At 48.9% G+C, this 21,767-nt stretch overlaps 1 protein-coding gene across 5 annotated transcripts in view; it reads left to right on the top strand.

Moving 5' to 3' along the window:
- Positions 1-21,767, top strand: part of DIP2B (disco interacting protein 2 homolog B) — a 62,702-nt gene that overhangs the window by 1,369 nt on the left and 39,566 nt on the right. Inside the window, exon 1 of one of the 5 annotated variants that reach the window (XM_034071657.1) lies at positions 19,802-19,920. The exons of 3 other annotated variants lie outside the window; for them this stretch is intronic. In XM_034071657.1, the coding sequence (XP_033927548.1) occupies positions 19,884-19,920 (37 nt within the window). In that variant the 5' untranslated portion in view covers positions 19,802-19,883. Of the gene's footprint in view, positions 1-19,801; positions 19,921-20,859; positions 20,909-21,767 lie in introns of those variants that run through there. One more of the 5 variants, XM_034071659.1, reaches the window with a different exon arrangement.

Genomic DNA, 21,767 nt, shown 5'->3' with positions numbered 1-21,767 from the left:
AATAGATGTTTTTTGCTAAAATAACTGTGATATGGTGCTGATCTTTAACAAGCTGCTCGAATAGCTTCACCTTCAGTGCTAAAGAGTGAAGTTTTCTGTGTTCTGTAAGGAATTCTTTGAACATTTAATCCACTGCCCCCTTTGTAGGTTTAATCCTCGGGTTTCTTAAGATGCATATTATGGGTTTGTTTGTGCAAATCATGGAATGGATTGGGTTGGAAAGGACCTGAAGCTCATCCAGTTCCAACCCCTGCCATGGGCAGGGACACCTCACACTAAACCAGGGCACCCAAGGCTCTGTCCAGCCTGGCCTTGAACACTGCCAGGGATGGAGCATTCACAACCTCCCTGGGCAACCCATTCCAGTGCCTCAACACCCTCACAGTAAAGAACTTCCTCCTTGGATCCAATCTAAACCTCCCCTGTTTCACTTTGAACCCGTGTTACCCCTTGTCCTGTCACTGCAGTCCCTAATGAAGAGCCCATCCCCAGCATCCCTATAGCCCCCTTCAGACACTGGAAGCTGCTGAACTTCAAATCACTTTTTCTATCAACCCCCCCCTTTGATCCCATAGAACTTTGTGTAACTGTGGCCCCAGCCTCTTGGAAACGTGTTTCATGGTATCTTGGTGCTGAGATAACTGAGGTCTGACCTGTAAAGGAGCCGGATGAGTCAGCGAGGGAACGTCATCGTATAGGTCTTGAAACATACGCCCTAGTTTGAGGCTTAAGCTTCCAGATTCGAAGGCGTGTGTGTGCGCATTGTGCCACTGACTGGAACCAGGGCCTGTTCATAGTAAACAACACTGAATAGGAGCACTTCATTAGGACCAGCAGCAAAGCCTCACACTGAACTGCTTCGTTGTTGCTCCGATAACAACACTTGATCCTTTATTCCCCGCCCTCTCATTGCAGCTTTATTTGTCTCTAGGCTTAACTGTTTCCTGTGTAAATGCTTCTGTCAGGGTTTCTGGGTGAGGAGCTTGCTTTTGGAACAGGACAGGAGCTGCAGGGAGCTCATGCAGGTAGCAAAGTGCTCAGTCCTTCATGTACGATCCTATGGTCGGGATAGGGTTTGGAAGATGCCTTCAGATGCAGAAGGCTGGAGGCTGAGGACATAGGCAACTTGGGTGCTGATCCCAGCAGTGAGTTTTGCTGTGCAGGGTTCTGTTACCATGCCCCACCGCGGTGCAGAGAATTCCTAACAATATAGGGGAAATCCAGTATTCAAATGTTATCTGGCGTTCTGCTTGGGAAAGTTGCTGTGTCAGCAAGTAGGATGCAGAATGGAGCGGGATTAGTTTAATGTCTGCTTAAAATAGGAACTGTACTTTGCAGTGATGAGACTTCCTTCAGGAGCAGTCTGTGCAAACAGAGCAGCAGGACAAATTATACCTCTGCCATTCCTGGCTTATTCCTTTCTGAGCCCTGTGGTCAGCCTGGAAGTACCAGTAGTGTACGTGTAAAGTGTCTGAGCAGAGCAGTGGGATGTGGTTCAAGAAATGGTAACTATTAGTGAAGAGAAACTGCATTATTTCAGTCTGATTGTCTGTCTTTATTTGGCCTCAGTGACTAACTCAGTTATTTCTAAGTGTAGATAAGAATTCCCATTGTCTTCTGTCAATGGGAAGTGTGTCCTACCCAAATCTTACCCATTGCACGTTATGGAGATGTTCCATTCCCTTACGGAAGGGACCAGCATTGTTGTAAGCCTCGAAGTGTTAAAAGAACAAGGCCTGAAGCTGAGCAGTGAATTGGGTCATGGAGCTGTAGATTGGAACCTGCTCATCATTACTCAGGTTTTCCCTCTTTTCCCACTGTGTTTTCTTTCTTTCTGATGCTTTTCTTCATCAGTCAGTACCACCCACATCCTGCATCCCTAATGATGGGAAGGGCTGGGGTTGTATTTGCATCTGCTTCTTGTTCGTGAGCACAACTGCCAGGGATATTAACTTTAAAGAAGACTGACTTCTCCCCCCCCCAGTTTTACATTTCTTTGTGTATGGGAGCTCTGCTCTGTGCCTTTGGGGTTGAGCTGCAGCCGTGTGTCCGGGTGACTTTGCACCCACAGTGTGATGCTGTTCCTTAAAGGCTTTGCCGTGTGTGCTGAGGAGCTCACAGAACAAGGTAAATGCCTCTCTTTGGCCCGTATTCACCTGTAAATACTGGTGTTAAAGCACCCCAGCACCCAGCTTGGGGATCTCTGCGTGCTCTTAGGGTTTTCTCAGGCAGCTCCTCTCACGTTAACCTCATCACAGTGATGTTAATGGAGCTGAGAAGCTCTGGAATAGCCAGGTTCAAAGGCTGTCATTAAGCATGTTCACTGCATCTGGCTTAGTGCATGTTATGAGAGTGCTCTGCTGCTGGTGTGGCAGAGTTTGTTCTCTTGGTGCAGCATCGATGGTGGGGTGCTGAGAGCTTTGCTTTGGAAGCAGGATGTGTATCCCAAGCTGTCTTGTGTCTGAGAGGGTGAAGCACTCTGGTTGACTACAGTTTGCCTTGCCTGATGCTTTTAACAAGTGAAGGGATGTTTGTGGAGCGACCTTCAGGCTGGGATATCTATGGAAGTACAAGGTAAGGGGTGGGGAAAGCTCTGCCTACTCACAAAGAGGAATTGGCCTGGTCGTTGAGGCCTTGAGCATCATTTCAGTGGCACCTGGGTGATGTGGCAGGGTTATCCCATGGGTGCGTGCCAGAGAAGCTGGTTTCTGTTCACTCCTCTGGTTAAACCCATTGGGCCGTCTGCTTTGTGATTTCAGGGGGGTGTTTCTGTCAATGGTGTCATGCCCCTGCTTGTGTTCCTTTTAAAGCTCATTGCCTCCTCCCGAGGCTCTGCCTGCGGAGGAAAGCTTTGTATTGGGGTTCTCAGAGGCTGAAGGAAGAGCAAGGATGGTGGTGCGTGTGGAAAAAGGAGGATCAGCAAAACAGCTGAAACCCAGGCCTGAAGGGCAGCCAAATAGCATAGAACCCAACTGGAAGAGATCACATTGACTCCAGCAAGTGGGTAGAGCCTTTATTTTGTTTGGCTTGAGAATCTCCTATGGAATCGTGGTGTTTCTGTTCTCTCAGTAGCTGCATGTTTCAGTTCCCATTCTTTCCTCGCCAGGCGCCTGTCGAAGGAGGTGCAGATCTTCCCTCCGGATGAAGGAGCTGCAGCTCAGAATGTAAAGAGAGGAGTCAAAGGAAGTGATCGCCTGCCTAAGGCCTGGCTCTGGGGTTTGCTGAGGGAGCAGAAAGGTTTCACTTCAGTTTCTTCCCCACTGTTCAGAGGGGAGCTGAGGCTCCAGCAAGGAAAAGGTTGAAGGAGAGCTCATAAACAGAAGCCAGTTAGATCTGATCATCTCTGTAGCCAGCAGGACTTACAGGGGGCTTCTGTGCGTTTAGGCAGCATCTCAGCCACAAGGCTTGCACTAGGCAAAAGGAATAATGGGGAAGCTTTCATGTTGCTTCCTTAATTTACAGGCAGCTGATGGGTGCTGCATCCACTGAGAGCTCTGTGTGTGGCTTCCACACGGTCCCTCTCCATGTACCCAGCGAAGGGGCAGTTGTGAGGCCATGCTTTGAAATGCACAAAACCCCTTCTGGAGCCTGTCACGGGGAGCAGAGGTGATCCTTCCTGCCTTGTTTGGCTTTACAAAGAGCTTTCACTGCAGAGGATGTTGTGTTGTCTTCAGCCTTACAACCTGCACTGCAAGTGTGGTGGCACATTGGTGCTGTGCAACAGGAAAAGGGAGCACAAGCAGTGATCAAGAGGAGCAGATCTGTCACCAGTGCACCAGGCAAGGCCTGTAAGGTGATCACAGGTTCTACTATGCAGATGGTCAAAGCAGGATGATTTAAGGCATTAATGGCTCGGAGAGAGGGAGTAGGGATTGTACGGGAGTAGAGGGTTGGTACAAGAGCTGTTGGTACAAGGCTGAAGCCTGCAAACATGAGGAAAAGGAGAGGGTTTGGAGCACCCAGGCTGGTATAAGGAAGGAGGAGGAGGGTTAAAGAATGTGCATGTTTCTGTGCTGCTCCTCATTTCCTAAGTATATAAGGGCCAAGTTTGGGGCCATTATGAAAAGCTGCAGCTCTGCCCCTTTGCCTTGGGGAGAGGAGAGAATGAGAGGCTTTAAAGAGAGTCCTTCACCTCCTCCCTGGTTGCTTCTGTGAAGCTTTGCTGGGGTTGGAACCAGTTCTCCTCAGTTGGGTGGAGGGGACATGCGGTAGCAGTGATGCCAGGTCTGTCCTTTATGGTTCCTAGTGCTTCTCTGGGTGGTATTTGCAGTTCCAGCTGGCTACTTAGGCTGGCAACGTTAATCAGATGGGTTAGCCTGCCACATCTGTGCTAAAGCTGCTCTTTGTAGTGTCCTACATAAGTGATCTTCAGGTTTCTATTTTCAATTCTCTAGCATGAAATATTCAGTGGTAAATGTGATGGATGGAGCCGTAGCTGCGTGGAGCCAGATTGCTGCTCTTTCAATCACGCATGCAGCTAGGGCTCCATAGGAAAGTGTGCACCCTCGTGTTTCTGGTTCATGGGGACTGTGGTGGAAAGGGTGATGGGTTCCTTCCTGCTTCCCTCTATCTGAGTAGGTTTTGGTCATGAAGTTTCCTATTCGCTGCATTTATCATGTTTATTCAGTGGCAAGTTTCAGAAGGCAGGGAGTGAACTCATGGTGACAAGTCCCAGAGGTGCAGGCAGATCCTGTTTTCAGTTCTTTCAAATGCACTGTTCAGATAACTGCTTCAAATGGCTTTCATTAAACTGTGTCTCTTTTATAAAGGCATTTCCTGCATCTCTCACTGAGTTGCTCGATTGCTTTTATGGATGTGGCTTAATAGAAGAACTGAAGCATTTCTCTGTTGAGGGCGATCCAATCCAAAACTCTTCCTTGGAGCTTATGGAATCAGGGCAGAGTCTCCAGGCCAGGATGTCTCATTCTATTAATTAGAATGGAAGACTCTTCCATTTGCACCATGTGTGAGGAAGCAGTGATTTGTAGCTAACGGATGCTCTGCAGGCAGCAGCATTCCATCTGCTCCACCGATATTCCCATTACATTTTGATGTGAAGTCTTGGGAAAAGCCTCACACCTGGAATTCTCATTCCGGAGCACGTTTGCCAGGGCTGGGTTGTTCCTCCCACCTTGGATGCTTTTTGCAGCAAAAGGCTTATTTGTATGAACTTGCATTTTCTTTCCAGCTTCAAAGCTGAGGGTTCCTGCTTAGAATAAGCACAGGCAGCAGAGATTAAACCAGAGGCAGGCAGTGGAATAGGGACTTACCTTTCCTTGCTGCTTGTGTGAGCAAGCACCTTGGTTTATTTAGTGTAACTTGAGCTTAAAACTGGAGCTTTCAGTAACTTAAAGATTAAAAGAATGATACAGACAAAGAGCTTGCTTAAGGTTTTAACCCTTCTCTGCCAACTGAAGCCTTTTCTGGTTCATGTTGACTTGAGAACTGCTGATACAAACCAGGTTTTCTGGCCTTTGAATTCCATGGGGATGGAGCCCACCGGGCATACATGAATGCATCTTGTGGACCCAGGATGCGAGCGACTGCCTCAGTGATCAGCAACAGAGTTGTTCCCCAGCCATCAGGCAACCTGCATTCCCCAGCTCTGTGTCCCTAGGGAGCAAAAACCAACCAGGAGAATGCCTGATAAAATTAGGTCTTCCATAATCTCTCTCATGGCTTGCTGCCTTGAAAAACATATGTTTTAATGCAGGAATAATGCATTCCATTTAGGATGGCTGTAGCCGTGGGAGCTGGTTGACTTAGTGAATAAAGCACTCTCATTTTGCCTCTGGGATCAGGACTAATGTCAAACATCAGGTCTAAAGTGCAGCAGTGGGAAAGGATTGTTTGGGATGTTTTTCCTGTCTTTCCTTCTTAAGAGGGGTATTGTTCCTGTTACCTTAGTCCTAAAGGAGTTGGGAAACTAAACCATCTTTTTCTTGGCAAAGCAGAGGTGTTGGAGTCTTGGTAGATTTTAGCTTACTCTGCATGATGAAAACTGACTTGGGAATAGCACCATCGGTGTTCCTCCAAACCAAGTTTATAATGGATTTCTCTGGGAGCACATTGCAGGAGGATGTCCAGCCTTATCCCTGCCTCTCTTGTCACTGCAGCCACATGCATCTCCCCAGTGCAGACAAAGCCCTCTGTTCCGTTGGGAATTGAGCATCATGTGATACCTCCAGCTCCTCCTTCCGAGCTGCTGAATTCCATTACAAGAAGCTAAGAATAAGTCTTTTCCCACTCATGATTTTCCATAGGAGCTGTTGCTGCAGGGATGGGCTGTGGGCTGCAGAGCTGAGCTGCTGGGAGTGGGAAGGGGTGACCATGAGGGCAACCACGACTTGAGAAGTGCTGTGTGGAGCATCCAAACCAGCTTATGATGGGGCATTTCCTTGGCCCTGAACTGGGAGGATGTGGCCTAAAGTGGGAATGATGCAGCAGATAAAGCACCAGATTGAGAGCTGTCCCAGAGTGTGATTTCCTTCCCACCCTTCCAGAAAGGGTAGTCAGATGAGGATGTGTTAGAGAAGGGTTTGTGTTGCCTCCTGTCCCACCTATACCAAATCTTCATTTGGAGTGCTGATTAACCTCTGACATGGAAAAGCATCCCACTCTGAAGCTGGAAAGGCTGTAATTTGCTCACTGACACCAGCAGCAGAGCGTGTATGGCAGCAGGGATGGCCTGATAAAGGCTGCTTGCTTTGCTTAGTGGTTGGCTCTCCATCATCACCATCACTGTAATTACCTGCTGTGGAAGCTTTGGGTGCCTCTCTGGAAGCAGTGATTGTGGATAAGCTGACCGGCCAAAAGAAACCCTAAGGAGGGGAAAGAGGCTTTGGAATTCCGTGCTTCCTGGCTACAGAGAGGTATGAGCAAAGTGAACAGGGTTGGGAAAGGTCCGCCCCCCCCTGCCCTGCTGTCTGGAGGCCAAGCTGTGAGCCTGGTGTGGGTTTGTGCTGATGTTCCTGCTCCCAATGTGCATTGTCACTGTGAGGAATAGGAGAGGTGCTCCGAGGAGCTGGGAGGTGACAGAGCACATTCCAGGCTGGGATTATGATAGAGAGGAGAAGCAGAGTCAGGTGATCCGAGCTGGAGATAAAAGCTCCTTGATCCTCGGTGGCTTTGGGAGAGGAATAAACAGAGCTGCAGCCTGTTAAACCAGGCTGAAAACAGAACCCCCTGTTTGTGGCAGTCCATAGAAGATGGTTCCGTGGCCCATAGGGGTGGTTCTAGCATAGTGCTGATGCTATTTGGTTGGCCAAATGCAGGGCTTCTTGCAGTGCTCTTTGTGCCTTCCAGAGGAGGAGGGAGCTGACTCCATACCATGGCTCTGAGCTGGAGGGAAGCATTTATGTGCCTGTGGTGGGTCCTCGAGGGCTGCAGCCCTGGCTTCATAGCAAAGCCTTTGGTGCTCTCACCTCTTAGCATCTTCTTCTTCCCATCTTAGAGAGTGCAGGCACCTCTGCTCTGTGCAAAGGAGCTGGAGAGGGCTTGACTGAACCATCAGGAGATGGATGTGGAAACGTTGGGATATTGATTGTGCCGTTAGGAATATAAGCTTCGTTTCTTAAACACTGACCCATTTCCTTCAGTTCATGAGCAGTGAAGGTGTTTGTGGGTCATCAGATGAGAAGTGATTTTGGTACAGCTCTAAACGTGGTGGTGGTCCTGAAAAAAGCCCTGAACACCACAAGGCTGAAGCTTGTCTCAGCCAAAAGGAGATCTCGTAATAGTCAAGTCCTCGTGTCAATGCTCTTTTGAGACCAAGACCTGGGTTATTGTTAGGGCAGAAACTGGAAGTGATCCCTTAGGGATTGAAAGGAAGAACAATTCTCATTGTAATTCCATACTGATGGAAGCTGCTGCAGTGAAAAGGGGGAAGTGTTGTGATTGCCAGGTCCCAGGCAGGAAGCCACAGGGGGAGCTGAGCTGGTGCACATCAGATTTGCTCCCGTATCACTTACAAGGAAGGGCTTTGGGGACTCCCACATGGAGTGTGCTGTGGCTTTGCAGGGTCTTCCACATGGGAAGGTAATCTCACACGTACCTGCGATGGTGATGGGAAGATTAGGTTGAACACAATCTGAACCATGTGGATTTGTGGAATTCCTCCTCTCTGCCTGAAATTCCCAAGGGTTTCATGAAATAACCTGACTTCCAAAAGTCAATGATTGAGCCCCAAAGCTTGGATGAAGACAAAGCAAATGACTCAGGTCTAAATCATCCCATTATGGCTGCAGCCACACCTAGAAACCTTGAGCAAACATCACTCTCCTGTGCAGTCCTTCCCCTCTTTGATACTTGTCAAGTCCTGTTTTCAGACTGCAGCCTGTAAAACCATGTAGGGGCCACTCATCAGACGTGGGGCTGGGGCTGTAGCTTGACCAGAGACACAGAGCATGGCTGATTTGCTCTCGTCTTTCCCCCAGATCACACTGAAATCCAAAGGCCTGGAGTTAATGTTTCCTTGGAAGGTTTTCAAGGCAATTCCTGCTGCAATGGCCCTGGCTGGAGCAGCAACCGGGAAGATGCGGTGATCCTTTGGCTTTTGTGTTCATGGGACAGAGCTTTGGGAAGACACTCTTAGTAGTGGCTGCATCTAGCGTGGAAGCCAGAGAGAAAAGCATTTGGAGCTATTAAAATCACACTTGATGCATTATGATTGCTGGCATGTGTCTCGCCGAGCAGCATGTGCCTGTTTCCTCTCTCTTTCATGGTGGATAAGCTGATATTTAACCTGAATGAACCTTGTTTTCAGATGAGATTTAAGAAAATCTGGACCTTTCTCCTTCTTCCCTCTCATTCTAACCCTCCTCTTGGAGCTCCTATAGAGGGGGACTGAAGCCTACTCTGCTGAGCGTGGCTGTCACTGATTCCAAGGGCTTTTTAAGAGGTTAGGGCTTGTTTCTTGGTTCTCATCCAAGCACGTCCCATTTGCTTTGCATTGTTCTTTTGGACTGACTCCTCTCCTTTGGGCTTTGACTGGGCCCTAGGAAATGTGCTCCTCTGGCTTAAAAGAGCTGTAGATTTGTCTCATGCAGCTTAGCTGCAGTCATCCTTCCTGCTTTGAAAGGGTTGCAGTGTGCCCTGTGAAGGCAATTTCTTGTGTTGGACCTGGTGGAGAAAGGCAAAGAGAAATAAAGGCTCATGTGCAGGCAGCTCTGCAGGTGCTGGTTTATGGAGGTTCCCTCTCATCCATCCACATGGAGTCTGCAGCAAAGGTGATGCTTTTCCTTGCTCACCTTGTAGAGAGGATTCAGCGAAGCCCCAAGAGCAGGAGGATGCGAGGTAAGGTAAGTGATGCTGACTGGCTTCTCCATGTCACATAGGATGCTGTAACCTGGCCCCTTCTCAAATGACTGTTGATGTTCTCGTGTTTGAGATAACAGCACCCTCCTGTGAGCCATAAAGCAGTGTGAAGGGCACAGAGGTGTTGTGCAGCACTGCAGGCGCCCTCCTCCTCCAGCACAGACACAGCTAAGCTGGACAAGGAGGCTAAAAGGGAAGACTTGGCATGGAGAACTGTGGAAGGAGTAAATACTCTTCTGTTAGCATTGAATCTGGCTTCAGTTTAGGGAGGATCTGGCAACGATACAGCCCGGAGTGCGTGTGCTGTTTCCTGGTGCTCTGCCATGCAAAGAGACCACCTCTGGCTTGTGCTGGTTCAGGGATCTGGATTGAGGAGCTGACAGGCTTAATAAAGGGAACAGGTTGTGGGGGAACACTTGCCATCACGAGAGGATGCCCTGCGAATGGTCCAAGAAAGGGAGAATGAAAGCAGGGAGATGGAAGAGCTGGTTTTCCTCTGTCATTCTGCTGTCAAGAGCACCTTGGCTTTGCTGTGGGTGCAGTGTGACAAAGGCCTCCCCATTGGAGTGAGCTGGCAGTTATTGGATGCTTTCCACCTCTCAAAGGGATTGTTTGAAGCTGGCTCATAGATTCCTGGTTGAAAGGCAGATTTCTGCTCCTTCAGCACATTCTGCCCCAAGCCATTGCAGGCAGCATCTCTCCTCTTAACTCACTAAACCAGTTAACATGTGAGTGTTGAGTGGTACCTGCTGTTAGATATCGAAATGGCAAAGACCCTGCTGGTTGTTGCAGGGATGGGTTAGGGTTGTGTGGGGATGGAGGCACATCTGAAGAGGAAGAAGGCAGCGAGGCTCGGGCAGCTTGCCAATTGCTTAAAGCCTTTGTTAGAGACTAAAGGAAACCTGTGCCCATTTAGGCACTAGTACAGCCCCGGGGCCTTCCTTGGCCTGCTATGGAAAGAAGATGAAGGCAGCCGCATGGAAATGATTGCACACGTTTGCATGTCAGGCTGCATTAGCTCGTCAGGTCCGGGTGCTTGTGTTTGAATGCTGAGATCTTGGGCTGGATTCCTCGGGTCTGTCACTGCAGCTCTTACCCCATCTGCTGAAACCAAACCACGAGCAAAGGATCTCCTGTGCAAGCACGCTCGCCAAACCGGTCTCTTATTGCAGCCTGTGTGCCGCTTCGTGCTGATCACAAGGAAGGAGATGTCTCCAGTGGTCAGGCTCTGCTGCCTTGCCTCTGGCATGACTGGTTCCTCTGTGGGATCCATTCCTCCTCCTCGGCATTGCCGTGTGCTGGAATAAAGGGGAGATGCAAACTCCAGGAGCAAAATAAACCTCAGTTTGAAACGAAGCAGGTTAGAAATGGGCACTGTCAGATCCGAGCTGCTCTGCCAGGTCCCTTCTGTCTGCAGGGAATGATCTTGGAGTGATTTATAGCCCATAGGCTACAGACACAGCGCTGTCTGTGTAGAGTGCTTGACTCTGACAGGCTGCATTTCTGCACTAGGTTGGGCTTTTCCCCTCTTTTAGAGGTTTTAAATAGTCAATCCTGTCTAGTTTGCTGCTGCAGGTATCGTGCTGCCCCATTGTACAAGGGGTAATGAGGAGAAGAGGTTGCTTTATTTCCCACACATCATCCTGTTACATTGCATGGCACAGATTCTTCTTCTATGAACCATATGGAGTCAGCAGGCAAGCCTTCCCGAACAAATCACAGGGCCGCAGTCCAAACCAGTGCCTCTTGTCTGCACTTCTCCTGTTCCAGAGCTTTTGCTGCTTGCAGGCTCTCTATAACCCTTTAGCTCCTCTTCTTTGGCACAATAGATGGGCTGAAATCAGTGCTGTCAACAGGTCCTGCTCCTCTCCATCCCCTTAAATTGTGTAGCCCTGTCTGGGATGCTTCAGATTGCTCTAGAGGGGCCATTATTGCTGTGGCTGAAAGCAATGCGTGCTGTGACCGTGATATTTTATCACACAGACCCAAGCATCTCCCTGTTAATAATGACATTGATGCTGGGTTTATAAATATTGGAGTGTTCTTTGAAATGCTTGGTACCTGGTGATTATGGCTCCATGAGGCACAGTAACAGATGCTTCACGTACAACTGCTTTTTATCTTGTCATCTACAGCAGAAACGAAAGGGAATGTGAAGTTCTTCCCTCTCCAGTGATGAGCTGAGCAAGTTGGCACGTGCTGGGGTGGAGAATCCCTATTAACCTGACAGTGTGACCAAGGAGGGCATAAACTAGTACCTGGAATGATGCAGAACAGACTGGAGAGGAATCATGCTGGAGCCAGACCATAGAGATCACAGATACTGGAGTGGGTTGTAAGCCAGAGGAGCAAGACTGCAGTTAGGATGCTCTTTGGATGGACAGACCACAGTATGCTGTAGGACTTCGAGGTTTCAGAAGAAATGGGGCTCCTGTGGTTACTGAGCTAAAGGGAAAGGGTTGGAAGTGCCTGCCTTCTCCTTACCAGCCGAAACAGAGGTGGAATTAGGCCATGGCCATGGAATCACTTTGCCAAGGTCACGGTGTGGGGCTGAAGCAGCAGCTTTGCAAGCATCTGCAGTTGCCCCGTGCACCTGCAATCCTTTGTGGCTTCCTCATGGTTTATTACAGCAGGCGTGATGGGGAATCAGAGACCTCTGTGTCCCCACCAATGACTCCAAGGTAACACCCTCTGCAATTCCCAGCTTGCTTTTCCAGGTGATGCTGGGGTGAAGTTTTGTCCTTCTGGATGGTTTAGTGTTGTGTGATGGGCAATGGTGCTCGCTCTGTGCCTGCAGAGAAATGAGCACTTCAGGCTTCTTTGCAGTGAGTAAGCTGGAGGGTTTACCTGGGTTTTTACATAGCCATAAACACAGGCTCATAATGTTAGAATTAAGTGCTAATGAGAAATAAAGCAATAAAGATTAGTTTGTTATTTAAAGTGATTCTGCTTGCACCTTGGAGGGAGATTGGCTCTTGCTGAGAGCAGCTGCAGTCACCTTTGCTTTCACTGTGTTGCAGAATGGAAGCATGAAAATATGATCTCACTCTCATTAAAATGAATGGATGTCATCGGTCAATTAAAAGGGTTTTTGGGAGCTTCTGGCAAGTCATTCCAGGTTGCTATTAAGGCCTGACCAAACATCCTTACAATGGAGGTGATGGGGAGTGACTGAAAGATGAGGGAGCATCTCAAGAAGGCACCAACCCAACCATCCCTAAACTACTGGAAGATGGCACTATGGGGGCATCCCTCCTTGAGGGAGGGACCTCACTTGAAGCTGAGCCTCCTGAACACAACAAAAGGGGGACTTTGGAAGGAGTGATTCCAACTTCAGCACAGGTTTTCTTGCCCAGTGATGATAACCTTGTGTCTCTGCTTTCATTCGCTGCCATTATAACCAATAACTCCTGTTACTGCTTTACTGGGAATGCATTTTGCTGGTTGTTGCTCTTCCAGCCAGTTTGCACTTCCCAACCTTGGGGTTTTTCTGCTTTATTCATAGTTCCATCTGGTCGTCAGTGTTTGCAAGGAATCTTTCATCTCTTGCTCTGGGCTGTGCCGAGCTGGAGTGGCAAAGGAGACCTGTGCTGGCCTCATCATTGTCAGCACATTAATATTTCATTTTGGCTTCTTGAAGCTTTTAGCAGATTTGTCAGCCTTTCTTCCCTCTGGTGGTGTATGTGAGGACAACTGGAGAGAGCATTCTGATTCACTTCCCATGCGGGTTTCTGGATTGTGATTTATGGCTGGAATACTTCTCACGCTGTTCAGTGAGTAACTTTACCATCAACCATACAATGCATCCAGCCGTTCCTCCTTGTTTTCCAGCTAGAGTACAGTCAAGCAAATACTGTGCTACATCCAAGGAATACTTCTTGCCTATAAAGACCGCTCTGTGTTATCACTCTAGAGCAAAGGATATGGATGTGCTTCGCTGTGCTGTGAGCAGGTTCAAAGAGCCTCCACCACTGCTTGTTCTCTCTCTGCTTCATCCATCCCCAGGCTCTGATGCTGGCTTTGTGAAGCTCCAAGTGTTTGTGCCATGATAGAAATCAGTGCTCTCAGCTCCAGCCCTGTGTTGCTTTCACAGGGCTAACATGGGTGGTTTGGAGACAAGGAAATGTTCAATGTTCACTTGGTTAGGGCTGAAATGGGTTTAATATGCATCTGTTGTGTGTTTAGAAGTTCATATGAATGATACTTGATCATTTTGGACCTATTTTTAGGGTAGATTGGATCTTGGAGAGATTGCAGCTTGGTAGTGCAAATACACCAGGAAGTTTTACCTGCAGCCATCAGGCTTCTTCCCTTGTTCAAGTGCAGAGTGCAGGGCACCAGGGCAGATGTGGTGCAGGTACCTTGCCTTTTGGTACATTGGTCTGAAGAACATTTGGAACCAGCTTCGAGGCTGGTTGGTGTTATCTCACTCTCTGCAGCTGCCTTTGGTACCCAAGCTCTCCTGGTTGTGCTTTGTGCCCTAGCATCAGCTTTGGGCTGGGGTTGATGCTGTTAGGCTGACAGCCCCGGGAGCTGTGACTTTGAGCCTCCTGAAATCTGGTGTTGGTGATTCAAGATGGAAACAGCAAAGGGAAAGGGCAGAGGCCACTTGTGTTCCCCAGTTAACGTTTCTCCCTGTTTGGCTGGTGTTTGCTTGGGCAGTTCTTTGCTGTTTAACAGAATTGCTGATAGCTCTGCTGCTGCTGCTTTAGTGCTGAATTCAGCTGCTGAAAGAGGAAAGGCTGTATTTTTCTGCCCTTTTTATTGTAAATAAACCACAGGGAGTTTTATTTCCACTGCATCCAAAGTCCCAGCCCTACCTGGGGACAGAGTGCAGAACTGTCAGAATCCCATAGACCCATGTGTGCGGTGATGCTATTGAGGTGTTTGCTTAGCCAGCTGAGCAGTATTTGCTTGCTGTGCCCGTATTCCAGGTGCCAGCTGAAAACCCATTTCCTCTTTCATTGCTATGCAGCCCCTGTGTGTAGTTAGAGGCCTGACTCATTAATATTACAAGTGTCAGATGCATTGTGGTAGGGCCAGGCCCTATTTCGCAGTCCTCTACAGTGGAGACAGGGCTGTTGGAAGCTGTCCCATCTGTTCTTCCCGAGGCTGCTGTCACTGAGATGATTGGGCTTTAATCTGTCTCCTGGCGGTAGCTTTGCTTTTCCAAGAGGAATTACTTCTGTGTGTCCATCAGCCCACACCACAAGTGGCCATTGCCCTGCTGAGAGGAGTCTGCTGCCTTTGGGAAGGAGAGGAGCAGGGTGCTGAGTCCTGTGGCAACTTTACAGGCCCAGGTAAACCAGGAGGAGGGAGGAATTGGGATGATGGTGTTTGCTCAGCCCCTCTAAACCACTGCAGAGGCTGCAGTTACATAGCAGTGATTGTCCAAAGCTTTGTGGCATCCTGTTTGTGTGGTGCTGAGAGCCTCAATTCCCCCCTCACTGAGGCTCTCCAGCAAGGTGGTTTGGAGTCATTTGTTGTGATTGCTGCACTGGTCCCTTCTGCTTTATTCTGCACTAGTGGGAAATGAACAGGAGAGGCATTTCCTCCTGTGGAGCTTGCTTATGTGGATGCTGGAAGAGAAAACATGATCTCAGGAGCACCTTTACACCAAGGATGCAGTGGCAAGGTCTGTAATGAGCACACAGTACTATGGAAGCGTATGGTAAAGCATCCCGGTCTCAATCTGCTCTCAGAAACTGAAGTTCCCAAACTAAGTCACATTGGTACCTGCAATATCTTTTCTGCAAGCTCTTTTGTTCCTTTTGTTTGCAGTCTTTTGGTCAAGTTGCTGACTGGGTGTTCTTAAATAATCCTGATTTCTCCACACTTCCTTCCCTCCGCAAGTAAGACATTTGAGAGCTCCGTTTGTTTGAGTTGGAAAGGGGGGAGACTTCACCCTTGGAGAGGCCACAGTAGGAAAATGCACTGCAAGTTGTAATTGTGGGTTTGGAGGCAGCTTGTTGAACAAGGTCTTTCTTTCTCTTGTGCCTGTTTGTTTACAAGGTCCACTGGTGCCAGTGTTGAAAGGATTTTTGTCCTGGGGATGGGCTGAGACCAAGCAAGAAGAATCCATGTGTTTTGGAAGGATCAGGAGGGCTGTCTGGTATTGTAATCTCCTGCATCACAAGACCAGCAAACACATTGACTATTCCTTCTCTTACAGAGCATAGCACCGGGTTTCTGCTTGAAGGCAGAGAGTGCAAGGCCCGCTTGGTACCACAAGCTGGATGTCCTCCCCTTCAAAGGGGGCAGAACTGGGAGGCAGTGATTTACTGGGAGAGATGCCTTGAGTGGCTGCATTCAGCAGCTGACCAGTGCTGTGAGGGTCTCATGTTTGCTGCTAACTTTACATTTTGCCCATTATTTTCATCTGCCACACAGCTTAAAGGCTTTCACATCAGGATCTTGGCCACATCCTGCTCTCCAGCCTCAGAACAAAGCGCTTCTGAAGCAGATGCTGCCTCTCCTTTTGCATGCTGAAAGAGCCCTGCACAGAAGTCATTCCTTGCATGATCTTGCTTGTAAAGAGCATTGCAGCTGACACAATAGTGGGGTTTCTTAGGCTTGCTGGTGGCGTGCCAACGTGGTTTCCTTAGCACTGGAATTCCTCAAGAAGCCATGGTTGCTGATGTAAACATAACTGAGAGCTTAACACAGCCTGTACTGAAACCTGCTGCTTGTGCCATGCTGCACAGTGCATTCTTCTTCTGCCCATTCTATTTAAACCTGCTTTGCCAAGCTTGTAACCAGCTTGAATGGGTTGTACCCTACAGTGCAGAAAAGGAAGCCTGGGCTCTGCATAGAGGAGCCTGTGCTAACCTCACATGATGGCAACTCACACTAAACCAGATCACCCAAGGCTTCATCCAACCTGGTGTTGAATACTGCCAGGAATGGAGCATTCATGGCCTCCCTGAGCAACCCATTCCAGTGCCTCAGCACCCTCACAGTAAAGAACTTCCTCCTTAGATCCAATCTAAACCTCCCCTGTTTCACTTTGAACCCGTTACCCCTTGTCCTGTCACTGCAGTCCCTAATGAAGAGTCCATCCCCAGCATCCCTATAGCCCCCTTCAGATACTGGAAGGCTGGTTCTTGTTATGGGTTTTACTTCTCTCACTTTTGTTTGGGGAGCGATCTTTGGAGTGCCAGCACTTTCAGCAAGATCCCTTCCTTTGTTTCATCACGGATAATCATTGGGCTCATCCCACTATGATTTGGAATAGGATTTTCCCATCTGGAAATACATAATTACCGTGCTACTGTGCAGTGTGAGGTGCCAACTAGGTTAGTGCTGTTAACACTCTGTTTAAGGGAAGGTCAGAGCTGCATTTCCCTGCCTGAATCCTTTGTGTGAGCAATGTGCTTGATCAATTGATAAGGGAATAATTGCCCTTAACTCTTTCTTCTCCCATTCTTGCATCTAAGTCAAGAACCTAGGATTTAATTACACAAAGTAACTTCAGGTAGAGTTGGATTGGAACGGGCTGCACATCCCAACTGCTCTTCTGGATGGTTTGCCAAAGGTATTGCCATGGTGCCGGGTTCGGAGGAGTTACCAGCAAGGAACAGTTGGCTTAGGTTAGGAAAATCAAAGCCTTAGGTTAGGAAAATCAAAGTTTCAAGAGAACTACCAAGTTTTGGCATCCGAGAGCCAGGAAGGGGTGAGTGATACGAATCTTGATAAACCCAAGGGAAAACACCATTTGCCTTTGGAGTTGTGGGTGGCTCTCTGCGTGTGCCAGAGCACTCTGCAGCAGGATACGGGGTTCTCCTTGGGTCCCTGCATGGCTCCGGTTTTATGTTGATCCCTGCACTAAAACCAGCCTGCATTTGGAAAACCATCTGCTTGTGCTAGTCTGTCTCCTGGAGGGAATGCTCGCTGTGGGCAGGGTCTTGGAGCTGGGCTGGATGGAAGCTCATCGGCACGCATGGCACTGATACATCAGTCTCTGCCTTACGGAAGGCAGTGATTGAGCTGCCTACAGAGCAAGTGCTGAGTCACGGGGCTGTTTCTCTTGCACAGTTTAGTCATATCTTAGGAAACTTCTGTGTTCAATCCAATGGGAGAGGGGCAGGTTTGTGTGTTTGGTCCGAGGAGTGAAGAGGTGTGATTTCCTGCTGTTATCCAGGGCAGAATCACTTCATCTGGAGGCTGTAAATGGCTTGTGAGGGGTCAAGCTTTACTCAGCACAGGCTGTGGGTATTATGTGGATGTATTACTCCAATGCATTGTTGTGATGCAGGAGTAGTATAAACACTGATCAGTGCTCCTACATCTACATTCATATTCTTCTTATTGACTCCTTATTAAAAATAGATGCAAATATTTCTCTTGCATCGATTCTATAAAATCCTATTGGTGACAAAGCCTTGGGTTTGTGCCCTTTGGAGCATTCAGAATGGAAAATGCCTTTTTTTCCCCTATGCCAAGTTGTTGCTATTTAAAAGATCCCCCCTCCCCAATGGGCTTTCATGCAAGATTTATTATTTTTATAAGGGATTAAGCTATTTATGTGCTTTTCTGGACAACATGTAAAATTTATACGTGTGCACTTAGCAATATCATCTCTTGTATAAAGCTGGTGTTCAGGGGTTGTATTTTGCAGGTATCAGGAGCAGCCAGCAGAGCCTGTGTTTAGCAGGGTTATCAACAGTATTTAGTGATGTATTTCAAGGTTTGAAAGGGGGTTTGGACATTTTCCCTGTTGTAAAGGTGGATGTTACTCACCGAGAGCATGAGTTGATGCACAGATGTGTCATGCATCCTGTTATCCCGGGTGAGCATCTGAAAGGCAAAGTGCTCCTGGCCTTTCAGCTCTTCCATGCAGATGAACTCCAGGTATGGCTCGGAGCGTGGCTCCATGCTCATTGGAGCAGCTCAGCTGGGGAAGTGCTTTGAAGGAGCTGAGAACACCAGGGTCACGTTGATGGGGTGTGAACCCCATCCTCATGTGTGAGGATGCATTGTGTGCAGTTCTGGTGTCCTCAACTTCCAGGGGACCTGGAATTGTCGGAACAAGTCCAGAGGAGGCCACGAGGATGCTCAGGGGCTGGAGCAGCTCCTGTATGGAGCCAGGCTGGGAACACTGGGGCTCTTCAGCCTGGAGCAGAGAAGCTGCATGGAGACCTCAGGGCAGATTCCAGTGTCTATAGGGATGCTGGGGATGGACTCTTCATTAGGGACTGCAGTGACAGGACAAGGGGTAACGGGTTCAAAGTGAAACAGGGGAGGTTTAGACTGGATCTATGGAGGAAGTTCTTTCCTGTGAGGGTGCTGAGGCACTGGAATGGGTTGCCCAGGGAGGTTGTGAATGCTCCATCCCTGGCAGTGTTTAAGGCCAGGTTGGACAGAGCCTTGGGTGCCCTGGTTTAGTGTGAGGTGTTCCTGCCCATGGCAGGGGATTGGAACTGGATGAGCTTCAGGTCCTTTCCAACCCTAACTATTCTATGATTCTATGAAGAGAAGAACCATCACCAGTGCAGTACATGGACAAGAAGCTCTTTTCTTTACAGTGCTCCCATGCGTGTCCCTTTTCTTGTGGAGAAGGGGGCTCTTCAGCTACGATTGATCTGGTGACATCTCCTTGTCTTGGGTCACCCCTTGCCCATGCACACAAAGAAGACTGAATCTGCCCTTAGCTCCCCCGGTTGGTACCTAAGGTTATTACCTCGTCATGCATGGGCCCACACGGGTGACTGGAGGACAGTGGATCATCTGCAGCTCTCAGGTACTGCTCTAAAGAGCTCTTCAGTCTAGTTTCCATAGTTGGGTTGGTTGTTTAAAGGTGAAACAACAAAACATGTCCCAAGGCTTAAGGATGCAGTGATTTGTGATGCTGTGACCTTAAATGACATGGAACAAAACCCAGCCTTGACTCGTGTTCTTCTGAAACAATTCCTGTTGGGACTGCAATAGTTTTAGGTTGGTCAAGCAACATTTATAAGCCTTTCGAAAAGGGGTTTGGGAGTGTTGGAACAGAGTCCCCGCAGTGCTGGAGCCAAGTAGGCTTGTTGTGTGTATAGGAATTAATCTGGAGCTGATCTGTCTGTGAAGCTTTTAGTACTGAAACCGCAGCAGGATAATGCTGGTGCTTAACAAACACAGCTTTGTCAGACTTGCTGGGTGCTTTTCGTGTCCTTAAAGGGAAACTGCAAAGTGCGATCCTGCTCCGTTTCTCTTGGGGTGTTCTGGTGATGTACAGAGGGAGGAAGGCTTTGTTTCAAGGCATCAGTGCCTTGGTTCTGGAGGCCACCACGGTGCAGGCTTTGGTGTTGTCTTCGAGGAGGAAACCTGCCAGGCAGCTTCAGAAGGAAGGAGGAGGGAATCTTTGCAGCTGCATCATCGCTTGGCCTCAGACAGAGCGAGGCAATTGTCTAAACTTGTTCCAAACACGGCCTTTGTGCTGCAGTTCCAGGCAAAGAGCGTGAGGAGCGCGAGGCCATTGAACAGGTAGAGTCTGTTTGAGCAGCCAGCCTTTGCCGAAGGGTTCCACTGTTGGCTTGGGGCTGGCTGAAGCCCATCCTGGGGGAGCACGGGATGCCTGGAAGCTGCCACCCATGCAGGAAACAGGAGAAAGGTGCCATTGGCCTGCAGGTACATGAGTGAGTGGCAACAACGGGTCGTAGCTATGTGCTGTGTTGATTGCTTTTGTGCCTGTTTTCCTGCCTGAGCCATAGCTGAGCCAGGCCTAGGTGTTAAAGTGCGTTCCTTCCCCTTTTTGGACCTCTCAAACGTGTCATCTAATACCCACAGACCCTGTCTGGAAGGGGCATGCGGCAAAAGAGCTCTGGGGACTTCCAGTTGCATTTCCTTCTCAAGAGTTTATTGCTTGCTTCTGGTCAAGGGCAGGAAAGCCAAAGCCAAGCCCTTTTGTGTTGTATTCCTTCAGCAGGAGTTTGGGGTGAGAAAAGTAGGGGGAGATGATGGCTGTTACGTGCCTTGAAGTGAAGCAAGAAGGGCCTTGTCATTATAGGGCTGAGACCTGCAAAGCAGATGCTGTGGGGGTAGCAGAGTTGATTTCCTTCTCTTTGTTGTAATCTTACTGCTGTTAAACACAGAAGCTGCCTGTGTTTGGGGCTGATGGAGCCGTTTCCACCATTCTCTGTCAGTATGAACTCCTGGAAACATCAGCTTTTTGTTTCGTCTTTTAAGCACCCAAACCTTTGTTTTCCCAAAGCTTCCGGATTCGACTCCTTGTGCTTGATCCAGTCAAGTGTTTGGAGGCTTTGCTGGGGAGGTGCTGCACGCTACGTGATCATTTCCCTCAATTCCTCCTCTGTGGTAATGATGGTTTTGTTAGACAGTAAATGATTCAGTGTTCTCCTTCCAGGGGGAGGGAAGGGGAGCAAGGATGTTGAAAGAGGAGCATTGTCTGAGCGTAGCAGGATGAGCTGGTGTTACCACCTTGCACTGATTGAGCACCAAGGGGTTGGAAGGAGATCGTCATCTCTAATTGCTGAAAAGCAGCCTGGCGTCGCAGGGCGACCAGCCTGGAGCTGTCAGCTTCTCCCTGTCCTCATTTGGATGGAGGTGGAACCTCCAAGCTGAGGGCAGCAGCTCCCCAGGCTCCCTCCTGCTCAGGGTAAGCCCATACCCCTCTGTTTGGTGTCATCTCTCGCGCTCCCCATGGTCGGAATGGCCAGATGGGGTTTGCGTGGTGAGGGTCAGTTCTCATTTCCTCTCGAGGACTTGGGGGGGATCCTATGAACCCACTTTGGGCTTCTTCTTCTTTTGTTTCCCAAGGGAATTCTGGTTCTCAAATGGACGTGGAGCTCCTGGATTTCATCACAGAGGTGTCTGCAGGCAGGGTTGTGGTCAGGGCATTCCAAGGGAGGGAAGAGTTGCTCCCCAGTTGAACTTGGCTCTGCAAACCATCAACCTGGACTTGTTTCCTGTGCTGAATCCACACTTGTCTGTTCGCAAGACTGGCTGTGGATTGAGGATGCTTGAAATCCTTCTTTTCAGGCTGTCGAGAGAAAGGATAAAATAGAGGGGAAGAGGATTGAAAGGGGGGGGAATGGCATGGGTGATGCACAGCAAGGTGAGGAATTCCTGAAGCAAAGCAGTGCTGGTGCCAGGAGCATGTTCTGGGAACCTGCTCCATCAAATGAGCAGAAAACCAGAGCAGGAGAACGTTTCTCATGTGTTGGGATGAGTTAACCCCTGTTGGCAGCAGAGCTTTGCATTTGGGATGGCAGAACTATGAGTGGGTAACAGTGAGCAAATGGCAGGGAGCTGATGAGCAGGGTGGTGGTGGTGATGATGGGCTGTGTTAATGTGCAGCCTGCGCTCATGCACCAGGGTCTGTGGCAGCTGAAGATGCTGCTGCACCTGAGCTCTGGTTGCTGTCATTGCCTGGCAGGATGGAAGGGGAGCCTGGTCCTCAGCAGCTTGGCTTTAAAAACACAAACCCAGCCCCCTGAGGATGCCTGAGAACACAG

The sequence above is a fragment of the Melopsittacus undulatus genome, chromosome 21 (genome assembly GCF_012275295.1).
Source record: "Melopsittacus undulatus isolate bMelUnd1 chromosome 21, bMelUnd1.mat.Z, whole genome shotgun sequence".
NCBI classification, from domain to species: domain Eukaryota; kingdom Metazoa; phylum Chordata; class Aves; order Psittaciformes; family Psittaculidae; genus Melopsittacus; species Melopsittacus undulatus.
This window is presented reverse-complemented; position numbering and strand designations above follow the sequence as displayed.